A 16,423-nucleotide genomic window follows, 5' to 3' on the forward strand; every position below is an offset into this window, starting at 1 on the left:
TCGATATGGGTTGTTTTGTTTTTAAGAATATCTTTTAAACACAAATTTATATTTTCTCTTTTTAAGATGCCTTGTGAATATCTCTCGTTGGATGCAATGGAAAAATGGATTATCTGTAAGTAAAATTGAATAGTTTAGTGATTACCCCTCAGGTTTTAAGTTTTAGAGAAAAATAACAGGTAATATATATTACTTCTGTGGCAAGCACTTTCTTAAGTCTTCTATGTGCATTACCTCATTCAGTTCTCATACTGATCCTGTTAGGGTAGATGGTATGATTTATAGATGAGGAACCTAAAACTTAATCTATACAGCTAGTAAGGGACACGGACAAAGTAAGAACCCAGGCTAACTCCAAGGCTCATAGTCTACATTATATTGCCTCTCAACATAGCTTTTATTTTTTTTAATGATTTTTTTTAAATATTGCATCTATCAGTTAAAGTTTTTGGTATTTACTTCAGAACATACAATAAACGATTCATATGTTTGGCATTTTGTTAGATGCAGGGGGAATAAAATTCCTAGGATTTTTTTCCCTAGGAAGAATTTCTGCCCCTATGAAGTTCACAAACTATGGGAGAAGTAGATAGAAACACACAGATTTAATACAAAATGAGAAATGCTATATTGTAATTCCTTCTATCACTCCCATGTCCACTAGTGGAGGGGAATAATTTTGAGCAGTTTGTGTTTTTTAGGTCTTACAATTCTTGTTTCTTGATTTATTAAACTTTAGAAATACTTTAATTACAGTGTTTGTCTATAGTGAAAGACCAGTTTTTCTTTTTTAATGATTTTTGGATTGATACTTTTATAAAATACAATAGAAATGAATTACTAGAATGATCAGAAATAAAGCAATAAGCAAAGACACAAAATAAAAGCCCATATTTTTAATTATTAGATTTAATCTAACAATTAGGTTATTATTAAGTTCCTATTCATAAATCACTCAAACTTTTATGAACGTTTGTAAACACTCTCAATTTCTCTGCTTAGTCTCATTATGCACTGGAACTCATTAAAATGAAAGAGGTGGAATTTAGTATAGACTCCCTACTCTTAGCCATTTAAAAAAATATATTTTTACTGATTTCAGAGAAGAAGGGAGATAGCAACATCAATGATGAGAGAGAATCATCATCATGATCGGCTGCCTCCTGCACGCCCCCTACTGGGGATCGAGCCTGCAACCCAGGCATGTGCCCTTGACTGGAATCGAACCTGGGACCATTCAGCCTGTAAGCCTGTGCTCTATCCACTGAGCCAAACCAGCTATGGCCTTTTAGCCATTTTTATTATAATTTTTATATTGATTGGGTTTGTGATAGTTATGTTTTTTTCTATAATAATAGTTAAGATTTTCATGCTTAGTCTTTTAGTTGATTTAGACACAGCTTTTGAAGTATTTATGTTGCTCAAATGTGCAGTGATCCTTGGTTGCTTTTTTTTTTTTTTTAAGATATTTCTTTATTGACTTCAGAGAGGAAGGGAGAAAGAGAGAGATAGAAACATCAATGATGAGAGAGAATCATTGATCAGGTGCCTCCTGCACACCCCACACTGGGGATGGAGCCCGCAACCCAGGCATGTGCCCTTGGCTGGAATCGAACCCTGGACCCTTCAGTCCGCAGGCCGACGCTCTATCCACTGAGCCAAGCCGGCCAGGGCTCCTTGATTGCTTTATGTTTATGGATGTATGGCTGAAGAATTGGGATGATTAGTAGAGTTAGGTGGCATGGGTGACCTCTAGAGTTATACAGTACTATTCCCCCCAGTCTTTACCTTAAATGGGCTTTGTATGGTGAGCAGGGAGGTGGGTCAGAAGGCAGGCTACTCTAATGGAGGACATGTGGGCATGGAGGAGGAGGCAGACATTTGGGATAACCACAGTTGCCAAGGTAAAGGTTTACTCTGAGTTTTGCTGCTTTCATGTATTTGAATCTTGAGTAGAGTTGATATAAAGGTGAAGAGTTACTTCAAACTCTGCTTTTCTCTTTTTGATCACAGTTCCCACATAAGGACTTTTCTACTGAAGATGGTCTACTTTCTTTAGAGCTTTGTTCTTGATTAATTCAAAGTATAGTCCCTAGACCAGCAGCATCGAGTAGAACCTTCTTAGATATGCAGAATCTTGATCTCCACTCTAGACCTAGTTTCCGTCAGAAACTCTGTATGGATCCCAGCAATATGACTTAACAAGCCTTTCTGGTGATTTTGATGCAAGCTAAAGTTTGAGATCACTGGTCTAGTTTATTACCTGGGGCCAAGAGTTATTGAAGGCTTAGAATATTGAGGACTCAGGTATTTGAAGTGCAATTATAAAATAACTTATCCTGCCCTAACCGGTTTTGCTCAGTGGATAGAGCGTCAGCCTGCGGACTGAAGGGTCCCAGGTTCGATTCTGGTCAAGGGCATGTACCTGGGTTGTGGGAGGCGTGCAAGAGGCAGCTGAATCGATGTTTCTCTCTCATTGATGTTTCTAACTCTATCCCTCTTCCTCTCCCTTCCTCTCTGTAAAAAAATCAATAAAATATATATTTTTTAAAAAATAACTTATCCTGATGTTCTTTTCAGGGTTTATTCTTGCTCTTTTGGTTGGACTCAGAGGACTTGTAGGAAAAGATCTCTCTTTATTTCTGGAGTTTTGGGTTACTAATTCCTGCCTCTTTTTTTTTTTTTTGTCATTGTTAATTTCCACCTGAGGATATTCTTTCCATTGCTTTTCAGAGAGAGAGTGGGAAGGAGATGAAGGAAGGAGGAGGGAGGGAGGGCGGGAGGGAGAGAGAGAGAGAGAGAGAGAGAGAGAGAGAGAGAGAGAGAGAGTCCTATCTCTTTTTAACTTGATAGTTCAGTTTTATCTACTTTCTATCTTCAAAGATTTTCTTTAATTTTCTTGTCTAGTTTTGTTCTCCAACATTTTTATGGCTTGAAAATTAAAAAACATTTTTTTTGTCCTTTCATTCGGACCTTGGTAGGAAAAGGGGTTTAATGTGGTTTAATTAATAAACTATTCTCTTAATCTTGGGCAGTCTATTTTAAATTATTTTTTATTCTATCATAAATTAATATGCTTTAATTCATAATGTAACCTATGTCTTAAGAAAATAAAATATATGCTTATCCATAATATAACTGATAATATTTTCAGAGAAACCTTTTATCAGCAGCAATTTTGTGAAAGCTATACAATAAGATGTGAAATATAAGTGAATCTTATATTACTCAGGAATTAAGAGTTAAAAGTCAATATATTGAATAAAAAATATTTTATAAACAAAATTTCTCTGGAGGATTCTTTCAGTTTCTTTACATGTATTCTGTTTCTTTGGTTGCATACCAGATCAAATAATTGGCTTACATGTAGAGGCCCTATTGTATGAAAAATATTTTTATATGTTACAGGAAATTCAAGGAAGTTAAATATACTTCTATATGTACAGACTCTACAATAAATGGCTATTTAAAGAGCTAGCTTGTTTGTGTAGTGGCACTTTTACAGGATGGTTGGCCCTAACCGTTTTGGCTCAGTGGATAGAGCATCGGCCTGCGGACTGAAAGGTCCCAGGTTCGATTCCGGTCAAGGGCATGTACCTTGGTTGCAGGCACATCCCCAGTATGTGTAGGAGGCAGCTGATTGATGTTTCTCTCTCATTGATGTTTCTTACTCTCTATCCCTTTCCCTTCCTCTCTGTAAAAAACCAATAAAATAAATACATACATACGTAAATAAATAAAGAAAATAAAAATATAAAAATATGTGTAAAACACACACACACACACAAAATAAAGGATGGTTGAACTAAGAATAAAAAGATAAATGGCAAGGTATGTGTTAATAATTCAAGAGTTTAAAGAAGGGAGTGACTGTTAAGAATTGTAGGGAAATCTCATAGAAAACAGGGTTGATTTGTAACTGGCCAGTAGGCATTGAGTAAGTGTTTAATGAATGAAAGTAGAGGGTTTATGGTCTATTATAGAGGGCTAGAAAGGACATCAACAAACATATATAGATTATTATACCTTTGTATAAGATTTCCAAGGTAGATAATAAAAGGTGAAAGATATTTGAATTCATATAATAGAGAGCAGTATAATATAGTGAAAGAATTTTAAGGGTAAATACTTGAGGCTAAGTCTAGCTCTAATTTAATAGTATAACTTCAGTCAAGTCATTGATCATTCATTTCTTCAACTATAATAAAAGGACACCTGCTCTATCTACTCCACAGGATCACATGAGATAATGTGGAAAAAAGTATTTAATAAACCATAAATTGCTATGAAAATGAAAGATGCTATTTCATTTTCTGGTGATTTAGAAAAGTATATTAATTTTTCATTAATTGCAACAACTGTGATGATTATGCTTTTTAATTAGTAACTGATCTCAGGCTTAAATATTTTTTATTTATTACTTTTTAAAAATATTTTTTATTTATTTCAGAGATGGAGGGAGAGAGAGAGATAGAAACACAAATGATGAGAGAGAATCATTGATCGGCTGCCTCCTGCATGGCCCCTACTGGGGATTGAGCCTGCAACCCGGACATGTGCCCTTGACCAGAATCAGATCCAGGACCCTTTAGTATGCAGATTGATGTTCTATCTACTGAGCCAAACCAGCTAGGGCTGGCTTAAAATATTTTATAAGTATTTCTGAAAATGTCTTTTAGTCATTCATTAAAAGGACTCTTTCTTCACACCCCAGAAGTGATGTCCCCTCCCCCCCTTTTTGTCAGTCTGGGTTCAAAAATTAATTTTGCAGAATACAGAAAATTATTGAAAGAGCAACAATATTGCCATCTTGTATGTATATGAATTATTACCGGTCATTTAAAAGCCTTAATTTAGTGATTGTGTTTACTTTTCTGAATTTTTGAAAAGCTATTTTGTAACTGAAAGAACTTTACCTTTGGAAAATTTTAACATTTGTATTGACTTTTCTTTTTTATTTAAAGTTGGCTTTATTTTGTGCCATGGGATCCTCAATACTGATGCAACAGCACTGAATCTTTGGAAGCTAGCTCTTCAAAGTAGCTCTTGCCTCTCTCTCTTTCGGGATGAAGTTTTCCACATTCACAAAGCTGCAGAAGACTTATTTGTAAACATACGAGGGTATGGCATCTTCAGTGTTTTTGTCTTTTTGGATAAGGATAGTGAGTGGATTATCTTCATTGAAGTTTTGGGGATAGAGAAGGGTCATATCATGCAAGAAAATGTTATTGCCTGTACCATCTTATCAGTCACAAGCAAGTTGTTTTTAACAATCACCCTGATAAGGTACTATTCATATTTTTTATAAGTAACTTCACAGATTAAAATATCTAATGTTCCTGCCCTTTTAAAACTTGTGTTCTAGGAGAAAGAAGGTATGTCCTCTTTTGCAAATCATAATATGGTTTTAGACAAAAATAGTACTAAAAAAACACCGTATACATTTTAAAGTTATGAACTTGTAAAAAAATGGTTTCCATCACCATTTATCCCCTATATGCCCTCTTTTCACTTCCACCTCCTCCCACCTCCCCCACAGTCACCACACTGGGTTTTGAACTTTTTAAAAGTGCTAGTTTAGATTTAGTGTACTTATAAAAGTACTAGTAGCCCTGTGCACGAATCCGTGTGCTAGTAGGTTGCTGCCGCCCTCCTGTAGCTGCCCCCCCCCCCCCCCCCCGGTTCCCCCCTCATAGTTTGTTGCCCTGCCCTCTCCTGTAGCTCTCCGCCTCCCGCTTGCTTGCTGCCCTGCCCCCTCCTGTAGCTCTCTGCAGCCCCCTTGTACCTCACTGGCCCACCCTCCTGCTGATCCGTGATCTGGTCTGTGACATGCTTGGTCGTTACACCTCAGGGTGAAACGGCCAATTAGCATATTCCTCTCATTATATAGGACAGGGGTCCTCAAACTATGGCCCGCGGGCCACATGCAAATACAAATATTGTATTTGTTCCCGTTTTGTTTTTTTACTTCAAAATAAGATATATGCAGTGTGCATAGGAATTTGTTCATAGTTTTTTTTTTAAACTATAGTCTGGCCTTCCAACGGTCTGAGGGACAGTGAACTGGCCCCCTGTTTAGAAAGTTTGAGGACCCTTGTTATAGGTTATGAATCAATCAGAAATTTAATTATAACAATTACAGAAGTCAGACTGCTGCATATAGGAAATCGTGTTTCCCAATACGCAGGTATTCCAAATGACTTATTTACATTCATTTTCTGTAAAGTAAATAATTTTCAGGAATTTGTTCCTTGAAATTTTGAAATCTTGCATTTCTTTCCACGTGAGGTTCTGTAGCCAATATATAAAAGCCAAGTTGAACTCAGACTTGGTAGCAATTATGAAATATTTTAAAATTAGGAGCATCTAAAATATCCTGGTATCCCTGGAAATGTTATGCTGGGCTTGTTAGTTTCAGGTAGAAATTAAATTTACTACATTTATTTCTTATCCTATTTACCTATTCCTAATTAAATTGAGATAAAAATAGAGCATCTATTAGTTACTAAAAAATAAAGCTATGTTTAATACTCACAATTTAACCAGTATATCTCAATTTTAATGTGCATAAGAATTACCCTGGGATGTGAACTAAAATCCAGGATCCTGGGCATCATTCCTAACTTCCTCTGTCTCCTATATTTGTATCTCAGAGAGGTTGAAGGAATCTGTCCCCACCCCTCAGTAATTTATTGAGGTAAAATTTACTCACAGAAAGGTACAAATTTTAGATGCAAAGCTCAGTTAATTTGCATATGAATTACCCTAGGTCAGTGATGGCGAACCTATGACACGCGTGTCAGAGGTGACACACGAACTAATTTTTTTGGTTGATTTTTCTTTGTTAAATGGCATTTAAATATATAAAATAAATATCAAAAATATAAGTCTTTGTTTTACTATGATTGCAAATATAAAAAAATTTCTATATGTGACATGGCACCAGAGTTAAGTTAGGATTTTTCAAAATGCTGACACACCGAGCTCAAAAGGTTCGGCATCACTGCCCTAGGTCAAGATATAGAACATTTTCGTTATATCCAGAAAATTCTCTCGTGCTTTTTTCTGGTTAGTATTGTCAACCTTGGTCCCCCTCCACTCGCCCTCTTTTTCAAGTGGCCACTGTTTGGATTTCTGTCACTGTAGGTGATTCTGACATTCTCATGCAAATAGTTTCTCAGTCATGCTATGTGTAACAGTACCCTATGTACTTTTCAGGTCTTAATTCAGCTTTTATTTTAGACAATGGAGTTCCCAGAAATACCCTGTCATATGGGCTTTGTCATTTTCTAATTCATTCAGATTGCAAATCATGAAACTTGTATAATGTCTTATATTGACAATATGATGTAGAATCATATTTAAATATATATAAACATTTAGAACCAGGTAGTCTGTGTATATTGAGTGAGCTTATGATATGTATGATACAAGTAAGTTTAGTGACACCATATAATGAGTTGTCTTTTGGTTATGCTTTTTTAAATGATAAATTTGCCATTTAAATATCTCTATTTAAAGTCGAAAAGTTTTAATTTTTAAGTAGTGAGTGGTCAATCTAATTTAAAATGTGAATTATCATAGTAATTACAAGTCAGACTATAATTATAAAAGTTTATTAATTATAAAGGACAGTGATTATATAATTAGTATGTTTTGGACACATGCGCAAAGAACACATAAATCTTAGAATTCTTAATTTAGAAGTTGAAGTTCTTAGGGTGAAGTGGTTTTAGCCAGGTTTTCAGGAAGAGGTTTTCTTTAACATTTGAGGAATTTTGAGTTTTTGTATTTAGTATTCATGAAGTTGACATACATTTATTAGCATTTATTTTTCAGATGGCACCTTTAAACTATTTGATGTTGGTGTTGTTTCATTTAATTTAAAGTAATCAAATGCTTTCCTGCCCCAGTTTTCTCCATCACAGAGCCCCTATCCCTAAATAATCTTTAGTGTTGATTATGAGTATATGTTCTTTCAGAATTTTTTTAATGCTTTTTAAGTCAGAAGTGATAAAAAGTCAGAATAGCTTTGTCAGCACTTTAAATTTTTAGAAACTACTGTTACATCAGAAGTATAATTTTAATGTCTCTATTGGAGCTTAAGGGAATGTATTTAATAAAGTAAAAATCTACATTTTGAACTTTATTTTATTGTTGGATCTAATATATTATGAAATTTATCTAGGAAGCCTTTTCTGGTTACATAAGGTGCTGGCTAGGAAAGATGTGGGTAGACCCCTTCCATGTATTTCTAGTTTGAGGGCATTTTTCTTGTTGATAATATGTCAGTTCTATTTGACTTTTAGTATTTGATTAAATTATTTTGACTTATTGCTCAAATTAAGATCAACATGTTTCCAACTTTTTTTTTTTTTGCACATAGCTATAACAAACGTATTAATGATATAAGAGAATGCAAAGAGGCGGCTGTGTCACATGCGTAAGTACTTCTATCTTATCTGTGGTACTTTTAATAAAGAATAATTTCTTTCTTAAAGCATTATTTTGTTGAAATGAGTTCATATTGATGGCATGAAAATGTAATAAAAGTGGGGACTTTAAAAAATTAAAGATAGGTTTTTATTGATTTCAGAGAGAGGAAGGGAAAGGGAGAGACAGATAGAAACATCATTGATGAGAAAGAATCATTGTTGACTGTCCTGTATTGGGGATCAAGCCTGCAACCTGGGCATGTGCCCTGATGGAAATCAAACCATGGCTCAGACACTGAGCTACACTGGCTGGGCAGAAATGGGGGACTTATAATCAATAGGAAATAAGTATATAACCTCAGTCTCTAGTAACTTTGGAATTAGTGCAGATTTTAATTATTTTTGAAGTGTGATGAAAATGCTCTAAGGAAGTACCATACAAATGACTTTTACTTTAGGTATCTTTCAAGTCTCTTACTGCCACTATCCTATAACAAAGTACTATATCTGAGCATTTTGAAAGATGTATCTTCTGAGGCAGGTGTCATCTGTTTTATAGATGGCTGAAACTGAGAGGTAGAACATAAGGTCACATAGGTAGAGAGTGGGATTTTAATCTGTCTTTTCAAACTGGTCTGTCTCACAGCTAAATTTCTGGTATTGCACATTCCTGATACTTATTTTTTTATGTATATTTTTTGTGTGTATGTGTGTGTCCACTTATTTTTTGCACCTATATACATTTTAAAACTTTCTTGAAGCGCTGAATATGGTGCATAATATGACGAGTTAGAATACTAAGAACATTTTATGATTTTTTCCACATGTTAATATGTGAGAATAACTTTTTTCTACTTTGCATTTTATTGAAATACCTAGTATATGAATATTTATGATTATCCTTTTCTTCCCTCGTCTTTCTGTTTTTTGAACAAGAGACCAAATAGATCTCATCCCAATATTTTTATTGAATATAACTTTTGTTTAGTCAGTTTTTTGTATTTAATAGGAATACACTTAGTAAATGAGAACATGGGAAATTAGATATTTATTGTTATATTTGTTGATTTCTATGTAGGGGTGACAAAAATGTATATAGGAGGACAGTAATTGCTGTTGAAGATTTCATAGTCCTGTTTATAAAATGCTTAGGATATATGGTACTAAAATTTCAGAAATTATTCAGAAATAGACATCTGGATATTAGGAAATGCTTCTTGCAGGATTGGTCTTGAAGTTTGGATGTAGTATTTTGATAGGTGAAGAATAATAGACCAAACATGGTTACAAAAAGCAGCACAAGAAAGGCAAGGATAAATGTAAAATTGGTAAGTCGCTTAATGGCAAGCACATAGAAGATGATATTTGTAAGGGGTTTCTGCTTCATAAAAAACAACTTTGGATGTTGACCCTACAATGATAAGTTATTTAATTGCCAATAGTAATTTTAGTAGAAACAGATAAAATGTAAGTGTCTTTTCCTGTAGTGGTTCAATGCACAGAGAAAGACGCAAATTTTTAAGGTCTGCACTGAAAGAATTGGCTACAGTCCTCTCTGATCAACCTGGCTTGCTAGGTCCCAAGGTAATTGATTTAATTCATATGTCAACTGCACCATTCTACATTGTTCTCACTACTTGCTTATATATATATGCTTTCCTTGATACATACTTTCAACTTCTCTTTGGTCATCTCCTTTCTGTTGGTGTGCCGTCTTTTTGAACTTGATTTTATCAATTCTTGGCAATGACTTTTCACTTAGAGAAAGACTATGAATAGGTTTTGTTTTTAATCTTTGCATAAGAGTAAACAATGTTTTTGTATTTTTTTTAACTAGGCACTTTTTGTTTTTATGGCGTTATCCTTTGCCCGTGATGAAATTATCTGGCTACTTCGTCATGCAGATAACATGCCAAAGAAGAGTGCAGATGACTTTATAGATAAGTAAGTTAGCAGCAATTAAAACTTTTTTTGGTATATTTTGATTTATAACTGGGATTTGGGGCCTTTGAAGTAAAATTATTTTGAAAAACTTTTTTAGGGCTTTTCATATTTATTATGCATATTTGTAACATAGCATTAGCTGATATGAATTAGAATGCAAGTCAACTTGAGTTTAAAATTATGGCTTTTAATGTTTCCTTTCCTAATACTCTAGGTCAGTGGTTCTCAACCTTCCGGCCCTTTAAATACAGTTCCTCATGTTGTGACCCAAACATAAAATTATTTTCATTGCTACTTCATAACTGTAATGTTGCTACTGTTATGAATCGTAATGTAAATATCTAATATGCAGGATGGTCTTAGGCAACCCCTGTGAAAGGGTCGTTCGACCACCAAAGGGGTCGCGACCCACAGGTTGAGAACCGCTGCTCTAGGTGGTCATAAAGTTGTTTTTTGGCTATACCCAGTGACTTTCCTATGGAATTCATATTTAAGAATCCTTACGGAGTTGCAACCAAGTCTATAATTTGAAATGTTATTCTGTCATTTTTGTCAAGTCCCTCAATGAGGAGTTAGATAAATGAAGCAGAGAAATAAGAGCATATAGAAAAGTCTTATTTCTTCCCAGTTCCTTTTATTTGTGATTTAAAAATGATTATTTATGAGATGTTCTAATTTTATGTTCATTTTGGATTTTCCTCTTACCAGTTTTTTAGTCTTAGCTTTTCTTTTGCTTTCTTTATTTATGTTAAATAATTTAAAATCATAATTGACATTAAATGTTTAACAGTAATTTTTCTAAAAGTAATTTCTTATAATATCAAAGGCATTTCACATTTTCCTTGATAACAATAAATTTATTTTTTGAAATGTTTTTTTTTTCAATTTAAAAAAAAGGCACATTGCTGAATTGATATTTTACATGGAAGAGCTTAGAGCACATGTAAGGAAATACGGACCTGTAATGCAGAGGTATTATGTGCAGTACCTTTCTGGCTTTGATGCTGTTGTCCTCAATGAACTTGTGCAGGTAAAAACTATCTCATGTTATTTTTCCTTTTGTTTCTTCCCTTCTTTTTAGTAACTGATTTGTTTGTTCAGTAAGCATTTAAAATATAATCTTGTGCCCTATGGTGGTGATACAAATATAAACAAGTTGTAGTTATATCTTGTCAAAAGGATCATCATTTGGAGGGAAGAACGTATTTTGTTGTAGTTTAGTGTGGTAGGCATTTTGTTTAACTGTGTACAAAGCTCGGAATGAACGCAATGCAGGGAATGTTTCTTTATCTTGCAGTAGAGGTGTACAGTAACTAAATTATATTGGGCCTTGCAAAAGAGGAAGTTAGTTATACATCAGATTTACTACTTACAAAGATTACCCTGGATCAGTGTGGTTGATGACTTACTGGGGGCCAAGGGAAGAGGCAGAGAGAGAGTAGAAGAAGAATTGCAGTAGGCTGGATGAGAGCTGATGAGAACTTGAACTTGGACATTGGCTGTGAGATAAAAGATAATGTAGACATATAATTGATAACTAAGTATTAGAAGAAAAGTAGAAGATAAATCTTTCTGTATAGTGTGTTAGAGGATGGCCAATAAAATTTTTTTTATCTAGATGTCCTAATTTAAATGTCCTAATTTTTTCAATTTGGATTTTTCTCTATTGATTTTGTTCTAGGTTTTTTGTTTGTTTGGCTTTCCATGATTTCTTTATTTGGTCTTTTTCATCTTATTATAAGTTTATTTTATTTTTAATAAACTAACTGACTGTAGGGAAAATAGTATCTTATTTTGCTTCATTTTATAAAATCACCAGTATCTAAAAACTACTGTAAGCTAACATATAGTATAAAGGAAGAATATATATTAAGACTAATATTAAGACTGTATTAAGATTCTACAGTTACTGGTTTTACAGAGAAATATTCATACTTTGAAATCCTAATATTTTTGAAACCTACCTAAAAATCCAAATAAGAAAAATGTCATGTAATTGTTTGCGTTTAATTATATACAGCTTCTGTTTTCATAAACTAGTTACTTCTTTTTTATCCACTAGATGGAGCTCAGATGCTTTTTTTTCTAGAATGTCCATTAAAAAAGACTAGAAAAGCTGATTTTATCTATACCTTGTGTGGCAACTGTTTGCTGCAGTTTTATTCAAATAATTATTACTTATTGTATAAAGCAGAGGCTGTCATGCTATCACAATCTAAAAAGTAAATCAGACTCCTGGTTTCATGTCATTTTGAAATTTGCTGTGGTTAGTTGAATGCTTATGAATACATTTATGTTATAGTGTTAGCATTTTAAAGTCATTCCTTTTTTTTGGTGTCTTTTTATGTAAACTGTATGTTAATACAATCTGAGAAAATGGCTTATTTTTTCTGAAAATATTGTCATAGCAGTAGTAGCAGTAGTAAAATTATATTAATAATTGTCAGATTATTGATAGTTTATTTTATTACACTTGTAGTACAACTTTGTGAGGGTAGATATAGTTATCATTATTTGAAGAAAAAAGACCTTATGCAACTTGCTCAATATTGCACAATCATAAGTAACAGAGCCAGTATTTGAAGTAGTGTCTTAGCTTAACACCTAAGCTTTTTACCACCTCTTCTTTTGTAAAGTACAAGCATGGTGTTTTTAACTGTTTGCTGGAATTTAAATTTAGAACTAAGAGCAACCTGTTAATATAGCTCATTGTAATAGGTGTTAAATTACTTTTATTGTAAAACATACATAACAAAATTTATCATCTTAACCATTTTTAAGTATACAGTATAGTGACATTATATACATTCACATTGTGGTGTAGGTCTCAATGTCTTGACAATTATTTATGCTGTTTGTGAGCTAAGCACCCACTTTTTAAAAAATTTATTATCTATTTCAGATGCAGTCTATCAAATTTTCTTTCTTTTTTTTTTTAGCCAGTTTGAGAGGGATTTTTTTGTCCTAATTTTGTTGAGGTATAATTTACATTTAATAAAAAATCACAAATTTTTAGTGTATGGTTTGAATTTTGGCAACTATGTATGCATTCACGTAACCACCACAGCAGTCAAGATGTGGAACATTTCCAACACTGAAAAGTTTATTGTGCACTTAGGTAGTTGATTTCCGCTTCGGCTCGACAAACACTCATCTGCTTTGGTCATTTTTTGCCTTTAAAAAAAATCATATAAATGGAATCATATACCATATAACTTTTTTTTTTTTTTAATATATTTTATTGATTTTTTACAGAGAGGAAGGGAGAGAGATAGAGAGTTAGAAACATCGATGAGAGAGAAACATTGATCAGCTGCCTCCTGCACATCTCCCACTGGGGATGTGCCCGCAACCCAGGTACATGCCCTCGACCGGAATCGAACCTGGGACCCTTCAGTCCGCAGGCCGATGCTCTATCCACTGAGCCAAGCCGGTTTCGGCCCATATAACTTTTTTATTGTTGTTAGAGAGAAAGGCAGGGGGAGGAGGAGGGGGGAGGGAGGGAGGGGGGGGGGAGAGAGAGAGAGAGAGAGAGAGAGAGAGAAACAGAAACATCCATTGGTTGCCTTCCATATGTCCCCTGACTTTTTGGTGTATGGGACGATGCTCCAACCAACTGAGCTACTTCAACAGGGCTCACTTTTTTAAAAAAATATATTTTTGTTGATTTCAGAGAGAGGAAGGGAGTGGTAGAGAGGGATAGGAACATCAGAGAATCACTGATCGGCCACCTTTTGCACTGCCCCTACTGGGGATTGAGCCTGCAATTCGGGCTTGTGCCCTGACGGGAATCAAACGTTGACCTCCTGGTTCATGGGTTGATGCTCAACACTGAGCCACACTGGCCAGGCAGAAATGGGGGACTTTTAATCATCAGGAAATAAGTATATCACCTTGGGCAGGGCTAATTTATGATTTCTTTCTTTTTCTTTAATTTCATTTTTAAAAATATTTATTTTGTTAGTTGTTGTTAATCTCTTACTGTGCATAATATTTAAATTAAACATCACCCGAGGCTATTTTTCCATTGATTGTTATAGAGGGCGGCGGGGGGGGGGGGGCGGGGGAGAGACAGAGAGAGAGAAACTTCTATGTGAGAGACACATACATTGGTTGCCTCCTCGCATGCCGACCTGGGCTGGGGATCGAATCTGCAACTGAGGCATGTGCCCTTGTCCAGAATCAAACCCACAGACTGCCATTCTATCTACTGAGCCAAACTGACTAGGGCTGTTTTTGATTTCTTTCAATTAGCACAATGTTTTTGAGATTAATCCCTTTTATTATATGTATCAACATTTTGTCCATGTTTATTGCTGAAAAATATTCCATAGTGTGGATATACCGTTTGTTTATCTGTCTACCTGTTGATGAACCTATGGATTTTTTTCTAACTAGATGATTTTAACATTATTTTTTTTGTTTCTTTTCAGAATCTTTCTGTTTGCCCTGAAGATGAATCAATCATCATGTCTTCTTTTGTTAACACTATGACTTCCCTAAGTGTAAAGCAAGGTAATAAATCTTTTAAATAAAAACACATTTTCTTCTCAGTAGGTTTTCAAATTTTATTATTAAGGAAAAGATTTGACCGTTAACATTTAATCACTTACTTTTTTGGACTTATAGTAGTCCATCCCCTCTTATCTGCAGGGGTTATGTGCCATGACTCCCAGTGGATGCCTGAAACCATGGATCGTACTAAACCTTATATATATAGTTTACTCTTGAACAATGCAGAGGTTAGGTGAGCTGGCCCCCTGCACAGTTGAAACTTTTGACTCCACAGAAACTTAACTACTGATAGCCTACTGTTGACCAGAACCTTACCAATAACATAAATAGTTGATTAACATATATTGTATATTGTATGTATAATATACTATATTCTTTTTTTAAAATATATTTTTATTGATTTCAGAGAGGAAGGGAGAGGGAGAGAAAGTAACATCAGTGATGAGAGAGAATCATTGGCTGCCTCCTGCATGCCACACATTGGGGATCGAGCCCACAACCTGGGCATGTGCCTTGATTGGGAATCTGACCGTGACCTTCTGCTTCATAGGTCGATGCTCAACCACTGAGCCACGCTGGCCGGGCTATACTGTATTCTTAAAATAAAGAAAGCTGGAGAAAAGAAAATGTTATTAAGAAAATTGTGCCCTGGCCCATGTGGCTCAGTTGGTTGGAGCCACTGTACACTGAAGGGTCGCAGGTTTGATTACCAGTCAGGGCACATGCCCAGGTGTGGGTTCCATCCCCAGTTGGGGTGTGTAAGGGGGTGCATATGGGATGCAAGTGATTAATGTTTCTCACATTGATCTTTCTTTCTCTCTTCCTCTCTTTCCCTCTCTCTCTAAAATCAATAAAAAAACATATCTTTGGGTGAGGATTAAAAAAAATTGTAAGGAAGAGAAAATACATTCATGTAAGTGGACCAGTGCAGTTCAAACCAATGTTGTTTAAAGATCAACTGTACTGTTCTTTTTATACATACATATCTGTGATGTTTAATTTAAATATATGCACAGTAAGAGATTAACAACAACTAATAATAAAATAGAACAATTATAACATACTGTAATAAAAGTTATGTGAGTGTGGTTTGCCTCTCAGAATATCTTGTATTGCTGTACTCAACTTTTCACTGAAAGGATGCACTTATGGCTTCTCTTTGGCATATCCAAATTGCCATACAAAGTCTCTATTTACTGGATTCCGTGAGCTCTATTCTAGCTCCTACAAATTGGCATGTAAGCACACTGAGAGAGTTTAGAAGAGTCTGTTTTACACTTTTCTTAGCATAACTGTCTCCTTTAACATCATCTTATAGGATTTGAAAATTACTTCACTGACTTAGCTATTAAATTACTTTTACTTTTTAATTGTGGTAAAATATACATAACATGAAATTTACTGTCTTGTGCACAGTTTGATAGTGTTAAGTATATTCACATGGTTGTGCAACCAATTTCCAGAACTTTTTCATCTTGCAAAACTGAAACTCTATAGCTATTACATAGCAACTCCCCATTTCCTCTCCT

The 16,423-nt window shown here is 34.6% G+C and overlaps 1 protein-coding gene across 3 annotated transcripts in view; it reads left to right on the forward strand.

Moving 5' to 3' along the window:
- Window positions 1–16,423, forward strand: part of NCKAP1 (NCK associated protein 1) — a 97,777-nt gene that overhangs the window by 40,836 nt on the left and 40,518 nt on the right. For all 3 annotated transcript variants that reach the window (XM_036320742.1, XM_036320740.1, XM_036320741.1), the window contains 7 exons: window positions 67–115; window positions 4,965–5,121; window positions 8,387–8,443; window positions 9,923–10,019; window positions 10,273–10,379; window positions 11,277–11,409; window positions 14,813–14,894. In XM_036320742.1, coding sequence (XP_036176635.1) covers window positions 67–115; window positions 4,965–5,121; window positions 8,387–8,443; window positions 9,923–10,019; window positions 10,273–10,379; window positions 11,277–11,409; window positions 14,813–14,894 — 682 coding nt within the window. The remainder of the gene's footprint in view (window positions 1–66; window positions 116–4,964; window positions 5,122–8,386; window positions 8,444–9,922; window positions 10,020–10,272; window positions 10,380–11,276; window positions 11,410–14,812; window positions 14,895–16,423) is intronic.

This window comes from Myotis myotis, unplaced genomic scaffold, assembly GCF_014108235.1.
Source record: "Myotis myotis isolate mMyoMyo1 unplaced genomic scaffold, mMyoMyo1.p scaffold_m19_p_8, whole genome shotgun sequence".
Lineage (NCBI taxonomy): Eukaryota > Metazoa > Chordata > Mammalia > Chiroptera > Vespertilionidae > Myotis > Myotis myotis.